General features: G+C 37.3%; 4 protein-coding genes across 5 annotated transcripts; all 4 read left to right on the forward strand.

Moving 5' to 3' along the window:
* The first annotated feature begins 13473 nt into the window (after nucleotides 1-13473).
* Nucleotides 13474-14839, forward strand: LOC135432949 (transmembrane protease serine 9). Its single transcript, XM_064688849.1, has 4 exons — nucleotides 13474-13632; nucleotides 13821-14159; nucleotides 14228-14523; nucleotides 14590-14839. The coding sequence occupies exons 1-4, from the start codon at nucleotides 13566-13568 to the stop codon at nucleotides 14743-14745; spliced, it is 858 nt and encodes a 285-aa protein (XP_064544919.1). The 5' UTR covers nucleotides 13474-13565; the 3' UTR covers nucleotides 14746-14839.
* Nucleotides 14840-15294: 455 nt separating this feature from the next.
* Nucleotides 15295-16584, forward strand: LOC135432999 (pre-mRNA-splicing factor 38B). The gene is made up of 2 exons (XM_064688916.1): nucleotides 15295-15428; nucleotides 15492-16584. The coding sequence occupies exons 1-2, from the start codon at nucleotides 15406-15408 to the stop codon at nucleotides 16477-16479; spliced, it is 1011 nt and encodes a 336-aa protein (XP_064544986.1). The 5' UTR covers nucleotides 15295-15405; the 3' UTR covers nucleotides 16480-16584.
* A 116-nt stretch (nucleotides 16585-16700) lies between these two features.
* Nucleotides 16701-18461, forward strand: LOC135433000 (uncharacterized). Of its 2 annotated transcripts, XM_064688917.1 has the most exons (6): nucleotides 16701-16944; nucleotides 17165-17293; nucleotides 17349-17478; nucleotides 17723-17877; nucleotides 17990-18143; nucleotides 18211-18461. In XM_064688917.1, exons 3-6 carry the CDS (start codon nucleotides 17424-17426, stop codon nucleotides 18318-18320), a joined length of 474 nt encoding a protein of 157 aa, XP_064544987.1. In that variant the 5' UTR covers nucleotides 16701-16944; nucleotides 17165-17293; nucleotides 17349-17423; the 3' UTR covers nucleotides 18321-18461. The 2 variants fall into 2 exon arrangements, with proteins under 2 accessions (XP_064544987.1, XP_064544988.1); XM_064688918.1 differs by lacking the exon at nucleotides 17165-17293.
* Nucleotides 18462-18800: 339 nt separating this feature from the next.
* Nucleotides 18801-20029, forward strand: Dysb (Dysbindin). The gene is made up of 2 exons (XM_064688814.1): nucleotides 18801-19741; nucleotides 19804-20029. The coding sequence occupies exons 1-2, from the start codon at nucleotides 18988-18990 to the stop codon at nucleotides 19902-19904; spliced, it is 855 nt and encodes a 284-aa protein (XP_064544884.1). The 5' UTR covers nucleotides 18801-18987; the 3' UTR covers nucleotides 19905-20029.
* The last annotated feature ends 179 nt before the right edge of the window (nucleotides 20030-20208 follow it).

A 20208-nucleotide genomic window follows, 5' to 3' on the forward strand; every position in this document is an offset into this window, starting at 1 on the left:
ACAACAACGTGGAAATAGCCACGCTTCGAGCTGTTGCTTATGTCTAGAATTTCTTACGCAGTTCAAATAGTTATTTTATAGTCATCGAAAGAAGAAGCATGCTCCAGCCGAGTTTGGAATACCTCAAAAGAGCTCCGCATGGACCCAACAAACATTCGTCTTATTTTCTATATACATACATACAAACATAACCAACACATATGCAAACAACACGCGGCAAGCGGCTGTGTTTCTTCTTCTTCTTTATGCGGCACACTATCAAAAATTAATTCCCAAATAGCTTCCATGTTGAGTGTTCCACAGGCTCAAGATGTTCAGGGCATATAATTATGGATCTCACTGTTCGAAATCTAGGACTAAAAACCGATTTGGTATAAACGGGGGATTAATCGTTCAATTGAGCTGTGCTTAATTATTGAGAACTAATATATTTGGTGTCTTTATAGAGAACTTATAGCTTCAGTCTAAATTGAAACTATCATACAGATGGACAACGGACAAATAGATGCACATTGCTAGAATCTATGTATTTTATGGCTGTTACATATATCTTTATAATCTTTTTGATCTCATTTCATTGTTAGCGGGTATAAATATATGTATTTATACTGCATTTGTTTATATCCTAGTTATATTAACCTGGCGAAAACCCGCAATTTATTAGATATATGCATACATAACCATTTCATTTCCATTAAAGCCAAATAATAAACAATTGATTAATTCTGCGAATGTTTACTCTATAAAACGCTCAAAACTCAATTTTCGACTGATTATCCACAATGCCGTTTGCCTTAAATTACATTTTAAATTGTTAACTTTTAATTGAAATATTCATTATTTTTAGTGCCAAGCCTTTTTATATAACACTATCGTATTAGGGACAATCTAGGTAAGCGCTTCTTCTTCTAATTCTACAGTTTACTTTTCCATCCCATCAGAAATTTGAATACATTGAATATTTCATTTTATTATATATTGAGTTTTGAAATGAGCTTAAAGCCGATCGGATCGAGCATCGCCCATCCAATCTTTAGCCTCCATTTCCCACATTAAAAGAAAATGAGTTTGCGGCCAATCGAATGGTAAACAAAAAAGATTTTCGCGATTTTCCCACATTTACGAGTGGAATTTCTCCGTCTTTGTGGTAGATACTCAAGAAGAGTGGAATACAAGTCCTTTCATATGCATTTTATTTAAATTTATTGAAAACCCTTCCCGAAGAACAATGAATATATTTTATAACTAATAATGTATCTAATTTGGGAGTTTCAATATGATATCTAACTGGATTAATCAATTGTATTACTTACCTTATATTGAATTATTATTATTAAATTTACAGACCAGGCCCAGAGAATATTTTGAATATAGTAGAATGCAGAAGAAAAAGTACAGAGATGACCAGAAAAGCCCATTAAAAAATCCGCTTAAACGAAAATGCCAAGACATCTGTTTTTCTCTTTCACTAAAGTTATTACGTTAATATATATAACGAATTAAAAGCGGTTCTAAGTAGGTATCCTGTTATTTTAGAAACTACTAATTATAATTAGTAGCTTTTATAATAATAGAATAAAGCCCAAAGAGATTGTATCCAAAACTAATGAAATGATTCAATTTAAATGCATATTGTATAGGATAATCTTTTCAAATTTTTAACAAGTTCTCTTAAGTAATTCCAATGTGAGAATTTTCTTTTCATAATACAGCAGTAAAATGATTTATTCCAAAAAAGAAATACTTATATTGTTGAAATAACTCTGAAATGGGGTAAACACATGCATAGATACATTACCCCCAAAATTCTACTCGTGTTTTCAGCGCTTCTTCTCAGTTCAAATCTACCTACTTTCTAAAAGCGCTGATCATCGTTTTTTGTGCAAAATGTATAGTCTTTCATTTAATGTTCGCCATTTTTAGGATACAGCCAGAGTGAGAACAGAACAACCCGCCGATCGCAGTAGGCAGGCGGCTAACTGACCATACCCTACCGACGAGCAACCCCTAACTCTGCCGGCAAGGGGCACTTGGCTACCACCACCACCGGCACGAAGAGACCGAATGGTCAAGCGAATATTCTTTTATGAAACGGCCAGAGAGCAGGCATAACAGAAACATATCACAAGGGTTGTTGCCAGCTGGTAGAGGCAGGCAGAAGAGGCCCGAACAGAGCGAGAGGCCAAGAGCAGAACTGCAATAGGCCTTCTGCTGGTCAGTCAAATAACCAATGGTCACCACGTGTCCACAACAAAATGGCACATTTGATACACATTGAATGCAGTTGAGGTAATACGAAGTGCAGAAATGTTATTATCATTGGTATGATGGAGCTTAATTTCCCTGTAATAGTATATTTACCTTCTCAATCAGCATTAAATGCTGTAAAAGGATTAAAACATCTGCAAAGATGGTTTCTCTATGAGCTAAATGATTGATAAATGTTGCAATAATTGACTGATTTGTCATGAAATATGTAATGCAATGTAATATGTAATGCGAATCCCGATGCAACGTGCTGCATACACAAACGACCGAGGGGCGTAGTCGTATAACGTACAAAAACGAAATACTGATAAAAAGTACAAACAAAGACTATTCTAGCTAAATATAATAGCTTATAATAAAAGACTATCTACTAGTTTAGTAATTTAGAATACAAGAATTTATACAAGGAAGAGACGATTTCGAGTGGAATGCTTCCAAATGCTTCCAAATGTTGTAATCCGCACAGAGGAGCCGGAAAGTTTAATGCTAGACATACTTAGTGGAACAACATTAAAGCGATAAACGTATATTATTACGTGTAAGTCAAGTGGGGACAGATAAGTTTAGTCGAAGGCACAGTTAGTTGAACTAAACTCAAACGATAAAGTTGTATAATTACTTGGTGGTCTAGAAGGGACAGAGAGGTTTAGTTGAAGGCCTAGTTAGTTGACCAAATTTTAGCCATTAAAGGGTTTTTAGGGACAGATAAGTGTATTTGCCTTGTCTTCTTATGAGATATATCTATATATATTTATATCTGTCTGTTTCTAAAAAATCAAGTCTCTCGTTTTTATCTTAATAGATATCGTTTTAATATTGATGGATATTTTCATTGATTCGTCTTTATTAGCAGAACATGCTCCATACGCTCGGATGACAATATGACACAACCATCTAGTTTGCTTTGCTCGTTGTTTATCTCGCACCTCACAACCTACCATGTTATAAAGCTTCCATAGAAACTGTCGCCCGAAAACTTTTTCTTTCATACAGGATTTTTCTACTAATACGTTTGGAATATCAACAGTAGGGATATCTCATAATGTAACTTTCTTTCTTTGACGGTTCGGGCTGTGCAAAAGGAAAGCTATATAGATATAGATGTAAATGTAGATGTAGATATAGATATAAATAGATACATAGATATAAAATACTTCTTCACAACCCAAACGCCATAATTCAAGGGAATTTCAAAAAATTTTAGGTGAATCCTAGAGTATATAATTTATTTCACTACCTAGTTGTCTTAAAGAACACAACTTATGCAGGATTTGATAAACATGATTATACACTCAGCCTTAGTTTAGTGTGACTGAACGAAAATCAATTTTACGGCGAGTATTTAAAACATTTAGGAATGTTTTGTTAAATGCCAAAAATTGTATTGTTCCACCTCCCCTGGGCATATCCGTCTTACGGCTATAAATAGAAAAGTATCTGGCAGATATTTTCAGCAATTAAAAGCGTTGCCTCGTGCTATTGATTGAGCAGGGAAGGGGGCAGGGCTGGATGGGGGGTGACGTAGCACGCGTGAACTTTTCGATAGGTCGGCCTGACATACCCCTCAGCCGCAGCATCAGGTGAAAAGCGTGAAAATGCATTTTCCATGTTAGCTGCTATTCAAATTGCTTAATTGCGTATTAAATATGCAGAAAAGTAGGCAAAAAGACAAAAAAAAAATATATGAGCGCAGGCTTTAGCCGGAAAACCAGCCGTTGACCAAATTGTCCTGTGGCCGGCATATATATACATATGTGTGTGTGTGTGTGAGTGTGAAAATATTTGTATCAACAAGCATTGTATTGCTTGACAGCTTCCTGGCAGCGGACAGCCTCAAACCCAGGCACACAGCACTCTACCTTTCAAAGTGACACCTGATTTGCCACAAGCACACACACACGCACACACACACTCACACGTACATATAGCCTTACGTAACCAATCCAAATGGCCAAAAGGTTAAAAGTCAACAGCAACAGTAGCAGCAGCACGAAGCCGCAAAATTCGTGGGCTGCCTGTCGCATGCTTTTTATACCCTCTACCTCACGGGCATTTTATGCCAAAAATTGTTAAGTAACCAGCAGAAGACCTTACTCGTACGATCTGAAGAGCTTCAAGACTAGACACGTCTGTATATAGATGTTGTTATAGATTTAAAATAGATTTGAATAACTACCCCGCTCTCCAGCAAAACATCCAAGCAGAACCCATCCCTCATCAAAAAGATGTCATCCACGAGCCAAGCAATTTTCGTGGAGCAGCAGCTGGAGTTACTGAGTGCTATAGGGTATCTGCTAGTCGTGTGCACTCGACTGGAGCATTACGACTTGTTTTAATTGACGAGCCGTGTTGAGAACTTTGGCGGACTGTCACAAGTGGGGTGGAAAATATGGCCTTAATAGAATTTCCATTTATGCCCATTAGTCACTGAGCTCCTCCATATGCAGATATGAAAGATTGAAAAGAGGCACGCGAAATGTTATATAATCATTCTATTTTTTTTCGCTCTCGACAGCTGAAATATGATGTGCTTAAGTTGAAGGAAAACGAATCATGAAAATGGAGCGTATTACCATAAGGAATTGCAGTTCAATAAAACTCTTCGATTTACATATTTGTAGGGGATAAGTTAGAGATTAAAATAATTGAAGAGAGAGTATATATATCGTAAATATATCATATATTATGAGCATAAAAGATCAGAGCCTTAGATTAAGCTCAAGTTTGAGAAGAGTTTCTTTACTATACTTGTTTTAAGCTATCACAAGACATTCTTCCTTCGGATCTGGGAAACTTGTTGTATTTTTTCGAAAGACTTTATATAGATTTTTTGAAAATTAATGGGCAACGAGTTACGCACTTTCTAATAAGGCAAAATTCAGTTACAAATTAAATCCTCTTTAAATGGTTCACAAAGAAAACCTTCTTTGAATACGGTTTAACCCGGTTTGAAATATACATTCCGTATTGGGCGTTGAAATCTTCCATTAAATTATATTATTTTTCCTTCAATCCGATTTTCCATCTACTGAGAAGCTATTCGAATAAATAGTGAAACGTTAACAGTTGCTCTTCCGCAAATGCTTGCCCTTGATAAAGTTTCCACAGTCCGTGGATGACCCCACAGAGTTTAGCCAAACAACAACTCAATTAACAAGTTAGCTGCAACGTCTGGAGCTGGGCCGAAAAAAAAAGCAAAATGCTTCGCTGCAAATCAATTAGAAAATTTCCAAAGTTTTTGGCTAAATGCTGAAAATAGCCGAGCTGCAATTCAAGAATTGAAACCCAACCCACCGCAGGGCCCGACGAAAACATAGCTAATGTCTGTGAGGTAACTGGCTGACTGACTGGCTGTCAGTTGTATTGTGCTGTGACTTTTTAACCTAATGAATAATAAATTGGGCCAATTGTCACGCAAAAACAACGCGCATGGACGCCGACAAGGTGTGCGGATAAGGGTTTATCCAGCAAAGTCAATTCCTTACCTTACCTTTTTGGTTGTGTTTGACTGCCAGGCAGCATATCCAAATAGTAGACACATTTTCCAACCTTTCTTGCACGTTGTTTCCGCAAAGAAGCTAGTATTGTTTTGTACCCTGGATCTATTAAAACGCTAAAGAGGTCAGTTTGAATCTACCAAAATTAATATAACAGACAGAAAAGATATTCCATGTCAGAAGGAAAACTGAACTGAACTAAAGGGTAAAATTTGACATGAATGTTAAACCAACATGTTGGAGTCAACGTTTGCCACCCGTTCTAAAAAGGGTTATTGAAACAAATCTCACAGTGAGAAGCTTTCAGCAGCAAACTAAACTTTCATGCATACAACTTTTGACATGCATTTTCCACCAGTTAGGGTGGATTTTGCGAGAAGTTTTATTCAAGAATGAGTTAAAGATGAGTTTGGAGCCCATCATATGGTAAAGAAAACGTTTTGCCCCATTTTCACACTTTTCGGTGGAATTTCCCAAAACCATAGTAAAAATTGCAGTAGCCTAGCTCTTAATAAGTCAGTCAGTCAGTCAGTCAGTCAATCAGTCAATCAGTCAATCAGTCATTCAGCGAGTCATTCACTCGGCCAAGACAAACAGTTTTCTATATAATGATTGTGAAGCACATAAGTTATTCTGAAGCCATGTCGGCACAGCGGAGCTAAGATTAACGCACAACTTAATAGCCATCTCTCCATACAGGGTATGTGGCATTCCATCAGCCGCAACTCAAGTCATCTCACTTGTTTTGTTGCGCTGCAAATGTCGCTTTCGATACATTTTGGCATTTGTTAAGTTGCGCCGAGTCGCTGGGGAAATTGCAAACAAATGCTGTTACGGCTACATCATTAGCACTAGGTGGCACTTGCAGTTATTGTTATTGTTATTGTTTCTGTGTGGATCCATCACAGAAGTAATTAGCATATTGAAATCTAACGGCTGTTCACGAAACGCTGCGCTTATCAATAATTCAAATATTTTAAGTTGCGTTCTGCCCAGGTAAGTGTACTGCATAGTTTTTACAGAATGTTCGGCCTGCTTCCACATATAAATGTTTAATTGCAAAATTCTTAAGCCGCGAAGGGATTAAACACGCCCAGATGCGGGAGGGGGGAACCTCTTAAAAGCGTGTCAACAGCTTGTCAATCACAATTTGCCAAATAAAATGTTAATGTCAATCAAACATTTGTTTTGTAATGTGCGAATGTGCGAGTGTGTGTGTGTGTGTGTATGAGTAGTTCTGTTGATTGAAGTCCTTGCGACTGTTTAAGTAGTTAAAGTTAAACACTTTTTGCCTACCAACTGCTTAAAATAATATTTTTCTAAGCCCTTAAAAATACCCTATTCAATAAAATGCATCTCATAGATCAAAGCATCTCATCAAATAGTAATCTATTAGGCAATATACAACAAAATAAATATATATAAATTTATATGTAAAACTGGGGGATCAAGAATTGGAGGCTGACGTTTCGGGCCCAGACTTAAACTGAAGGATCTTTGTTTCCTTACACTTCTCTCCAAATCGTAGCGAAGTTTTAGGATTTTTGGGGCGAAGTTTTAGGATTCTTACGCTCCCTACATAAGAGCGAACCATTCCAACGAAATTTTTGAAATTCCGCCTGCCACTGTGGAAAATTGGCGGAAAACGGTTGCAGGCAACTTTTTAGTTTAACATTCGCCTGACTTCTAACTCATTTTCAAAGATGTACGTGAAAATTCATGAGATACGTATTTTCTACTTTCTGCAAACTCATTTTCTTTTGGATAACAAATTCAGGTTAAAGGTTGAATGAACAGCAAGTAACTAAGATGCACGGAAGAAGTTGAGTCCAATTATTGATTCCTAATTCAATGGGCTTGACGCACATTTTCAAATATATTTGAAAATTAAACTTATGTAATTATGTATAAATTTAAATTTTTCATGGGCAAGGCCGGGGAATTATCGTTAGCATATAGTATATATATATATATTTATATATTTAATATTGTATATACTCTCAAATCAAGTAAAGTATATTTACTTTTGATGTCTTAAGACTTGGCGAGAATATAAAAAATTATTATATAAGATCGTAATGCACCTATCAAAATAGTAAAAAAAAAAAACGTTTAATGCATTTAACAAATGTTATAAAATTGTGAACCTTACAAGAAATACTTTAAACCCAAAACGTTTTATTTAATGGGCCACAAAAATAATGTGCAGCATATGGTTTCCGCTTCCATGTGAATAATTATTTATCTAGGTAAAACTATGTTAAATTTAAAAGATGCACTCACAATTTGAAATCTTTCAATCAGCCAATACCATATTATGTTAAATGTATAAGCTTATGTTAGATTTAAGGTATTATCAGAAATTGAAGTCACATAACATTAGTTTTATGCATTCCTGCCATTAATAATACATTCCAGGATTCTACGTGTACAATCAGTTCAGATCTGTCATTATTCATCAACATACATATGTCGGTCAAATTTGCATAAAGCTCTTAGCTCTAAAGACCATTAGCAAGCCAAACGAAAGCTTTTAAACAATTAGAAAAAAACTTAACAACTGCATTCAGGTGGATATCCCACACTTTTGGGGGCGTTACAGAGCTCGCTATGCGAAACTGACTCTAAGATAAAGCCAACCAACAACTATAATTTACGCCTGCGCAGTTGCAGGAATTAATTTCGTGCCATACACGGACCAGCTTCGACGCTCATTGGTCGGCTTCTGCAGCGGCATTTGCCGAGTCCTTCGATTACGTATACGCCGCATGGGCAAACGAGTCAAAGGCAAAGCCTTTTCGCCTGCTCGCCCGAGCTACCGTTCGTGTAATAGTTGGACGTCGGGTTTGGGCCAAAGACAACAATGCCTGCTCGCATTACAAGGATCAGAGGACCAAAGCATACAACGTTACAGCATTCGCAGCATAAGTGCAGTTCGAGTGCAGCACTCACACCGTGCAGACGTGTTCTTTTGCCAAAAATAAAACCAACCAAACCAATACAGTAAAAAGGCAAATAAAAATACAAACAAGTGCAAGTGCCAAACATTTTCCAAGTTCCAAGTGCTTTCCGGCCTTCCTGCCCCACGAAACGGACGCCTATATCATTTTGATTGTTGCTCAGAAAGCCCTGCATTCAATACTTGGCTTTCGAGTAATAATCGAAACCAAATATGCGATCCTAACTACGTTTACCTAACACTATTATGGTCCAGGTAAGTACCTTTTTTACCTATTAGCTGATTATATAAGTTGTTTACGTTAAGCTAACATTTAAAAATATATTCTGTATATAAATATACAATTAACTAGCGGTTAAAAAGTTTTTCATTCTCTCTTGGTCCCGGTTTTCGATGTTTGGGTGAATTTAAATAATTAATTAGAAAATAAACTTAATGTCGTAAACTTGTTTATCAGAACAGTCAGAGCAGACAAGAATTACCTATTCAAACTTAGTTATTTATTTATTATTAATATTTTTATTTTATCTAAAAAATATATAATCTTTAAAAAACTCAAGCCAAAAACAATCAAGAGGTCAACCCCAATATCTCCTGTAGAAAACCCTTTTAATAACGAGCTGAATAGGCTGAAAAATATTTCCCTCCAAACATTACAGATTATATGTATATACCAAGGTATTCACCTCACAGATTTATACACGTACTTGCTGCTATATCCCAGTTTTTCCCGATTTACGTTTCTTACTTCAAGTTTTAGACATCAGCTTTCCACCTATTTCCCGCTAGTGCAAATTAAAAATTAACCTGTACAGTCTTGAACTGCACGTCTAAAGTTGCAGACATGACTATATCGATTGTCTATTGATGCTGACCATGAATATATATATAATTTATTAAGTCAGAATTGCTCTATTGTGCTTGTTACACACATTTGCAGATGCAATTATTCCATTTGTACGCATTTTCCATGATATAATGAGTGCAAAGCAAAGAGATCGAATGGTGAACCAAAAAAGTGTCATAAAACAGTTTTCCGAAATTTTTCCACGTTGCTAATTGTGTTTTCCAAAACCTCTTGATCAGTCAGTACACAAGAGAAATAAGGGTAATAAGATAAAAGTGTAAAAGAACGGAGTAATAGTAAAGAAAACCATGGTAAGCGAGCGAGCCCGACTAAGGACACCCTATTCAGAGCGCCAAGTTTCCATTTAGACATCCAGCTGCTATGCTTCTTTTTCCCTCCCATTGTTTAAATGACTTCGGAATTTATAGTCCGTCATTTCATAAGAGAACAAATATGACTAACAAATGTATGTGTAACGTATGCACATCACATACATATATGGAATCTCTAATTCTAATAGTCTACGAGATGCTCTAAAAAAAAATGTGGCTAAATGTCGATTTGTAACGGAATTAGCCAAGAAATAATATGTAATAATGGTCAGCCTTTAATATAACAGAACTTATATTCGAAATAAAAGGTCTAACTTCTAACTAGGATCTTCTATCCGTTTGCAACACATTAATATACTATTTCAAGCCATTTAATGGTTACAGGTTATAATAAGGACGATATAAGGTAGAGATAAGGAAGGATTTATTAAATAGTCCTTTGACTCATCAACACACAGTCCAAATCGGAGAAGGAAAGAAAGTTGAGAAAGGTTAATTTTTGTCTAAAATATTCGTTTTGGCATGTTTTACGAATGTCTGCTAAACGTAACGACTAACTAAGCTGCACACAAATACATTTCTCCGGCCAGTAAAGTGAGGGGAATCCGTTTTGATTCTTTCAAGGATCCCTTGTCACACAGCCAGGTCAACACATTCTTAAATATGATATTAATGCTGTGGACAAAAACAATTGTTTGTTTAAATTTAAATTGTTTAAATTCAGGGAATAAATCAGTGAATAAATCCGAAACCGAAAACAGGAACCGCTTAATACAGATTCAATTTCAAATCCAGAACTCGGCGAATACAAAATTCGATTCTCTAACTATTTCTTGAATCATTTTAAGTAAATTGTCTATTTTAAGCAACAAAAATGAAGCAACTATAAAATTTGGTAAGCAAACATTAAAAACTAATCGCCTGTTACCTAACGATAAGCTCTTAGCTCTTAAACTTAGATATAATTGCTATAGTACTATATACAACAACTTTAAAGATATAATTATTGCATATCTACAAAATGGACTTCCAATAAATTCGAACAAATAAAACAATAAAACTTGTATTTGTTGAACTTGTCAAAATAGACAAATGTAGTAGGCAGCAGACTGATTGGCAGACAAGGCTATATTTATAGAGCTCTTTATCCAAATTGGCTCGGATTAATCTGTTACTTTTGTTTTCCAGGTAATTCTTTAAGATAAGCATAGTTCCCACCAGCCACCCGCATAACGAGTCGTGTCAAAGACTTCCTCCAATGCAAATTAGTCATCAAAACAAAAAAAAGGCGGCTGTTGAACTTTTTACTCCAAACAAAACGATTCAAAAACGTTGCGACCTTCACATTGAATGCGTCCAAGTGCCAAAAAATTGAGCCAAGACAAGTAAATGAATGTTGTGGTTGGATGTCAATGCACCTAAACCAGTTTTGTTGGGGGGAACTATTCAGGTTTTGTTATTATGTATTATTTATTTATTTTGGTTAGGCTGTCAACAGATAATTTTTTGTACCTTTTAGCATGTGGCGAGACACAAAACCCGACCCGATCAATGAACCTGCGAATAATATTGTTGTGGATGGGCGACACATTTCTGTTTCTGGGTTTCAAATCGTTTCGTTTTCATTTGAACCAATTCACATGCCTTCCCACTTGTCTGACCAGTCTAAATCCGTTAGTGTTCTATTAAACCAATTCGTTAATTGTATGTCACGATATATATATTCAATTTTAATTCCTGCTTAACATTCATATGCGTTCTTCGACGATTTTCATTGTTTAGTTCTAATTAAAATTCAATTCCTGTTTGCATAAATAAACCACAATATATGGTTAGTTCTTACAATGACTTATCAAATTATGCCCAATGCGCTACACCTGCATTTTTTTCACTGCCTATGTCATTGAGGGGCTGGACGACATTGTAAGCGTCGCTTTTTTTTTTAGTTTAATTTTATTTTAAGGGCAATGTTAATGTCATATTTGACATTTCCAGCATTACATTGATTGTGTTGGTTGGTATCAGCATTGAAATTCAATTATCTACGCAATTTGGCCCATTATCATGCAAAGCTGCATGCACAATTTACATAATAACGATAATTGGGCCAAGTTACAATTATTTTATACATTTTTCATTATGATAAGTTTTAGAGAAATACTCTGTTTCCAGTGCAATGAAAAGTCAAGACAGAAGTTCCTCATTCAAACTAAGGCGGAAGTGGGTATAAAGTAATTTAAGTTCCATCTTGAGAAGTGTCTTTAGCTCTATAATTTGTGGAAAGAGTTGATATTGCCAAAGACAATACAAATCCTGTGTGTTACTGTGTTTTATTTCTATAGAAATTTTGTTAATTCTAGTTTTCATAATGTAGAATCTATAAATTTAGCTTAGACGTGCTAGAAGTGCGGGACCCAAATTCGAATTTTTTTCCATTGGATACGAGGTATAAACAAGGATTAGTAATCTAGTCGAGAGTATCAGAATGAAACAAACTCCGTAGGAGTTACACATACCCAGCATCAAAAGCATGGAACATTTGTGGTTCTTCTGCCCTCAGTCCTTCACAATTAATATGCAAACGAAAATCATTATAAAATATTCAGAACAGCCAAATGTGTCCATTAACCAATTACAAAGCTTTTTTTCTAAAAGAAAAAACATTACTTGAACATTTTTGTACATTTTATGTATAGGACCTGTTCACACTCTATAAGAATCTTATTACCAAAACTTGTGTTGAGAGATAGCTTCCTAAATATACGAAACATGTTCAAAAGGCAGGTAGTTTATAATCGATTGATTATCGATTGATTATAATGGATCGATTATAATCGATTGCGGAAACGTGTATATCGAAATAAATAAGATCTGCAAAACCTACTATCCAAATTAAAGGACTCCTGCTTGTAAGGTCTCTGAGATGGACGCGTACAAATAGAAGGACAGACAGACAGACAGATAAGGTCAAGAGTATAAACATAAGTTCATATTTCTACTTTATGGAGTGGGAGGCGCCTGCTGCTGCCTGTTACATAACCTTTTCCCATTTGATTGGCGCAGAATATCAAAAGCTTTATATAAGAACGTGTTATTAATCGTGTACAGAAAATATAATTGCCAAATAAGGATAATGGGGCAATAAACTTGATGCATCTACATGCGTGTACGGTTGAAAAGATATACAAATACTCATATTAGCACAACTATTTGTCAGCCATTCAATGTCATGAACTTCACTGGGTCATAAAAAACGCAACACACACACTTAAACATTTTTTGGCTGGCTTTTGTTTACATTTCACGTTCGTAGTATATTGTGAACAGGTGGTGAAGAAAGGGGGCAGGCGGGCGGGCAGAGAGGCAGACAAAGCAAATGAAGTGCCAAAACGTGGTGCACATGGGCGACACGGAGGTGCAGTCGCTGTCGCTGTCACTGCCGCGGTCGACGTCGACGTCAGCAAGCTTAAAGCTTGGCGGCAACAGGTGTTGAGACTTCCGTCCGTTATCAGAAAGCTCGCTGAGTGTGCGCTAATCCGCATAGAACAGCAGCGAGCCAGACCCATATATAAATTTAATTGCGCACAGAATATTTGTGACAGTTCGTTGAATAGTTTTGCACCAGCAAATGCTTAACGGTCAGTTTTGAAAGGAACAACAATATGTGGAAACTGGTGCACATTTTTGTAGTTTTACATGTTCTCAGAACTGCGCAGGCGCAAATTGCTTGTAAGTACTTCCTTTTGTACTCGATATACAAAATAGTTAGTTGGCTTTTGAAATTTCTTAGCCGAAGGCTATTGTAGCCAGTGTTGGTAACGAGTATAATAGGGTTAATACAGACATAACCTATAATAAAGTTAGGAATACAAAGAATATTGAAAATAATATTCGGTAAATTGTATTCCAATTAATAGTTACTAGTGTGCCCTGCTCTGTGCGGAATCCCAAGATCGTTGGCGGCAGCGTGGCGGAACGCCATGAAATGCCATTCATGGTTAGTCTGATGCGTCGTGGTGGCCACTTTTGTGGCGGCACCATTATACATGAGCGCTGGATACTCACCGCCGGTCACTGCATCTGCAATGGCCTGCAAAAGTTTATGAAGCCCGCCCAAATTCAAGGCGTGGTGGGGCTGCATAGCATACGCGAGTATCTGAATGGCGTTGGCAATGGGCCGGATGCCTTGCGAGTGGATTTTCGGAGTATTGTTCCGCATCCGCAATATGACTGCAATAATGTGCAGCATGATATTGGTAAGTATACATTATATCAGAATAATTAAAGCCAACTTCTGTCTATGGACACATGTTTATCCATTTAGCTCTGCTGGAAGTGGTGCAGCCCATGGGCTTTACGGCCTATATTCAGCCGAGCTGTCTTAGTTCGCGGGAGGAACCGCAAAGCTTGGTGCCAGAATACGCCACAGTCTCCGGCTGGGGCTGGACAAATGAGAATCAAGAGGAAGGCGAACGTGCCGATGTTTTGCGCAAGGCTACCGTTAAAATATGGAACAATGAGGCCTGCGAGCACTCTTATCGTGCGCTGGGAAAGTCCAACAGTATAACCGACACCCAGATGTGCGCGGGATACGAGAATGGACAAATCGATTCGTGTTGGGTGAGTATGCAACTTGCTAGCAGAGCACAAATGTTATGTTGCGCACTTCTTATTTGATTTCCTCAGGCTGATTCCGGTGGCCCTTTGATGTCGAAGGAACATTATTTACTGGGCGTTGTGTCCACTGGCATTGGCTGTGCACGTCCCGGCTTACCAGGCATTTATACACGTGTCAGCAAATATGTGGCATGGATGCAAAACGTAATTGGTAACAGGCAATAGCCGTTAGACATTGTCAACCAAATGTGATAAAACTGTGATATTACATTAATATGTATTTACATAAGGCAATTAAATGTTATAAATCTACCCGTAATCCGACTGAGTCTAAAAGTTATTTTGCGTAATCATAATTATAATGTCTCAAAGTTAATAATAACCAATTTCGTACAGGAATTATTTTCAGTAGATTCGAAAAGAAAGGGCGCCATCTGTACAGTGAAAAAGTTTATTGGCAGCACTTTCTATATCATGCTGACCGGAGCTGCCAGATCGTTAGAAATAGCAACCCTCGCAATGGCAAGGTCAATGATTATCAGCTGCGCCGTAAAAATACAGACATCTAAGCACTGATGAAGTAAATAGAAGCATCTTTCTAATAGCTCTTTTAGAGCTTAGTCATCACGTATTGAAGACCGGTTGAACTAGATGGCCACTGTTATAACTTTCCATTAAAATACACGACTCAAATTAGTTGCCAGCTATTTTCAAAGCTGTAAAGTCTATCGGCAGTTATTTGTGCACGATGTTAATAAAATTTCAGCAAATGTTAAAGTTATGGGTGCCCATAGCGTAGTGTTGGTTATAACAGCTGTGCTCACTTCAATGAGAAACGTTTAAGCAAAAAGAGAAGAGAGTAGAAGAAAAATAAAACAGTCGAATATGGACGACCCAGCGCTTACCAGGTAATAGCAATAATAACGGTTTATTGCTAATAATTTAAAATATTTCTTTAAAATTTGTAACAGCCAGGCAATCGCAGAGCTTATGCGCGAATTGCCAAGCAATAACGGCAAGGCATCCTACGAGCCACAAGAGCGCAAAATTAATCCACTGGGCAAACCAAACAAAAAGTTTTTGGGACGAACAATAAACACTGCACTGCGACACAACAAGCGGGCAATTGAACGCACGCAGGCGAGATGCCAGCAAAAGCTTCAGGAATTGGACGACAGGTACGAGAGGCGCAAAACAAATGCCTTCTACAACCGTAAGAAGCCGAAAGAGGAATCATACGGTAGAAGGGAGCGTAAAAGTCGATCCAGGAAGAAAGTGAGAAAGCGACACAAAAGCAGAAGTTCATCTCGCGAATCCCGAAGTCGCAGCCGAAGTCACAAAAAGAAACACAAGAAAAAGCACAGTAAATTTAAGCGTAGACAACGAAGAAGGAGGAGCACCAGCAGCAGTGGAGTATCGCCGCCAGCGAAAACAGCTGACGACTTAACAGTACCGAGATCCGAGTACTACGTACATTCAAACAATTTGGCGCTAGCAGTAGCTATGGCCTATAGTCAAACGTTGTTCGCGCATCAAACGCTAGCTAATAAACCACACTCACCCGCTTCGCAGTCAAGTGATATAATCAGGGAGCTGATGTCGGATGAGGAAACGATGGAACAGGACATCCAATTGGATACGCTATCCATTGCATCATCAAGTGAAGAAGTTCCCGAAATTGTCACAATTGATGTGAGTTCGCAGGATGAGCAATCTGTTGGCAGCTCGGTAACTGACAGTGAGAGTGACGCTAGCAACTGCAGCTCCATAGCTCTGGTAGACAGCGGAAGTGATGAATTGGCGTCTAATAGTGGCAGTGATATAGAAATAATTGAGTGTGATATAGAGCCAAAAGAAGAACAGAATCAATTACCAGTGGAGTCCACGCAACAGGCAGAACCGGAGGAGGCGTTGTCTGCCGCAGATATTGCAACCACGGTGGATTTGACTGACGATTAGCATAATTAGTTAGAGCAAACTAAAACAGGGACAATGATTTTTACAAGTATGTTAGATAAATGTTATGTTTACAGTTTATGTTAATAAAAACAGTTAATAACGTGAGAGCATATCTTCAATATAAAGAAACAAGTGTGCATGCATATCGAACTGGGACAATCGACAGTGACGAATCGTGCCCGTCGTACACCAACACAGCTCTCGTTCGAGTTGTTTTTTTTTTGGCAAATTGCCTTGCATATAACGGCAATACTAACGGCAACAAATAATCCTCTCTTTGCGTGGTCATTTGATTGCTGCCCGCTGCAAACAAAATTTCGACTCGCTTTTAATGCAAATTCGCATACCTGCAGCCATATACATGTGTGTGTATATATGCATGTATTTGTGCATTGGAAGAAGCATAACAGAGAGGTTAAAGGACACAAGTTATGGAATTGCCCGCTATTAAATCAAATTTATAAAGTAATATACATACATATATATATATATGTTTGTATGTATATGTTACTTACACACTTACACGCATGTATGAAGATTTGCATTAAACATCTATACGTACTACTTCCGTACATATAAAAATATTTATGTATATATGTATACTATAATTAACTATTATGTATGCGTATGTACATGCGAGTTATTTTGAATTTTCAATAAATTTTGAATATTTATACCCTTGTAGAGTTTATTATAATTGTGTCGCAGACTTCATAAAGTATCTACATGGACATAAAGCATCTACATGTATCTACATATATGTATGTATGTAGTTTCTTGTTTAGGGCAACAAGCTGAGTTGATGTTTAGCCTCGTATGTCATTTGTCTATCTGGATAAAATTGGCACTTATTTTGGTTTTTTTTACAGTACATATGTCGGAATCAAGCGGATCGACTCAATATCTTATTTGGAACAACATAAATATATTAAATATATTTAACAATGAGTTCTTCAAGAAAAATCCCAAGACTCTCGGGGCCTGAAAATCATTATGAAGGTTCGTAAATATTTTTAATTCACCAGATAAAAAAAATGTGCGATGGGCGCGAGCAAATTGACGATATTAAGGGTAAGCTCAGATATAAACTCTCGTTTAGAGAATTATAAATAAACATTTCATAAATGATTTTTTTATTTATCAATTTGAGCTTAGATCCTTGTTGATTACCTCAATACCTGGGCAATATATCTACCTGACGATCGAGCTTTGAATATACTATAAATGTATCCACACTTACTAGAAAAAATGGACTCAATCATGAACACGCTCTGTGAGCAAAAGGAGATGAAGTGCCACGCAGACGAGGCGACGCTTGAGCTGACCTTTCCCCTTAAATCGGACGAGGACCTGGCCGTAGCCGATATGGCAATTCAAAATGGAAGCCAACTAGTTTACGTAAATTACACGATCCCAACTAAACACCTATTGTCATAATTTTCAAATTGTCCCAAAAAAATATATGAATATATATATATTGCAATAATTTAAATCTGTACAAATTTTACAGATAAAAGCGTTGAAAGAATTAATCTACCCAAATGGCATTCTCAAGCAGTTTAAAGATATAATATCGGATGAGCTGGCCAACGGGTACAACGTGGATGGGGTCCAAGGCAAAAAATGCCTTAAGAACTACACACATTTTTATAATGCGCTCTTAAGTAAATATGCAATATAATTTAATCATAATATATTTCTCCATAATTACCCTAAATATTTATGTTACAGGCTCAACTGAAGAAGACAATGCCGAGGACCTCATCAGAAGGGCGGTGTATTTGGCAAAGAAACGCCAATCGGAAAGAAAATTGTTAAAGCAGGCGCATAATATTTTATAAATATTTAAAATAAATTGCCGAATTGTTATAGTTGACATATGTTGCATATTGTATGTTATACTTTGTGACATTTAATAAGTTGATAATCAAAGAAACATGATATATGAAAGTAAAAAAATAAATGTTATGACTCATATTATATATCAGAGCAAAGGGTATTTTGAAGTTTGGTACAATTAGGGAAAACAATAAGTTCTCGCAAGCACTTATTTGAAAATTATATCTGTATATATGAAATACACTGTTTAGCATCGAAATAACAAATCATATAGCTGACCTTGGATGGATCAGCAGAAAATTGGGTTATTTCTATAAGAAGACAAGTTTTCTGTCTTTTTAATAACTAACACACAAATTTTTTCATTATATTGGGAGATTTATTGTGACACTAAAAATTGAAAAGTAAAAATATATATTTACATACTTTGTAGGAAAGTTGAGGTATCTTTCCGGAAAGAGTATAAATGACAACAGGTTTCTCTCTTTGACTCTCTCTCTCTCTCACTCTCTCTTTTTCGTTCTCATGAGCGATCTGTCAAATGACACTATCTCTTGTCACTTTGCGACCAGCTGATTTTCTATTTACAATTAGACAGCGCATTTTCACACGAACAGCGTTCAATTAGCAGTTTGATTGCATTTAAAGAAACAAATCGGAGTTTATATAATGCTTGGCAGCCTAAGAAAGAAGCTAAGCAATGCAATCCAGGAGGGCATTGTTATATCGGAGAGTATACAGGAACAGTATCGCCAACGTGTCAGCAACAGTGGCAGCAGTCAGACGAGTGCCGCCACAACGCCCTCGTCGCCGCTGGACTTGAACGAAAGCTTTTTTTCCAGCCGCAGCAGCGCGCATTCGCTCAGCGGCCAATTGGCTGATGGCGTGCCCACACAGCTGAACGTGGCTGCGGGCTGCAATCTGTTGGCCAAATACGAGGATGACTGGCAGCAAATTCATGCCGCTAACGAGGCGAACGCTGGACACGCGGCAAGTGTGGCCACACAAATTACGGGCGTGCTGCAGCGTGCCAGCGAACAGCGTACTACAATTAATGGGCTCAACAGTTGTCTGGCGGGCTTGCCCGCATTAGTTTCCAAGCTTCAACACAGTGCTGAGACGCTTGGATCTTTGGAGGAGTTAGGCCGGCAGCTGGAAGTCGAGTTGGAAAAGCTGGAGAACTTGTGCGAGGAATGCGAACTTCAGGAGTTCGTACTGGAGCAGCAGTTTCAGCTGTCCAAGCATAAGCAAAAGAAGCTAGATGAACTGGAGCAATATAGGCAAAAGATTGCAGCACAGCATCATCAAAAGATGCACACACACGAACAACAGCTGAGACAGCTGCAAAAGGAGCGCCAGGCGGTATTCGATGATGCATTCCGAGGGGATCTGGAAGAGTATAAGCAGCGCGGACAACTGCCCAGTATGTTTCTCACTACGTTCAAAAGTAGGAAGCATTTACATTCATCTATTTTTCGTTTGCAGAAATACAAACAAAAGCAAACAAATTGACTTTAGAAGAAGTCGTTCTGGAGCAAAGCGATGTGGAGTCTAAGGATGCCCTTGAGCAATTTCTTAACGGTTAATTTTGGCGCACTCTTTGTGCATCACCATTTGTGCCTTTTGTGCAATACAATATGAAATTGTGCCTTTTGTTCAAAATTAGTCTATAGAAAATGCAATTGTAAATATATTTCACATTACCAGATAAGTTGTCTATGTATTTAAATGGGGATTAATCTAAAAATATTTACCCCTCCGTTTAAATGCACGTAAAGTCAATGTCTGCACAAACGTTCGTCTTGTTAGTCGCAACTTCAACGGTAAAAATAAATGCATTGCTTTTCCCTTTAACTTAACCAACTCTGTTAAAGTTTACGCGGCTGTAAT

The sequence above is a fragment of the Drosophila montana genome, unplaced genomic scaffold (assembly GCF_035044405.1).
Source record: "Drosophila montana isolate Dmon_TW-CO22-7 unplaced genomic scaffold, ASM3504440v1 contig_3216_1, whole genome shotgun sequence".
NCBI lineage: Eukaryota > Metazoa > Arthropoda > Insecta > Diptera > Drosophilidae > Drosophila > Drosophila montana.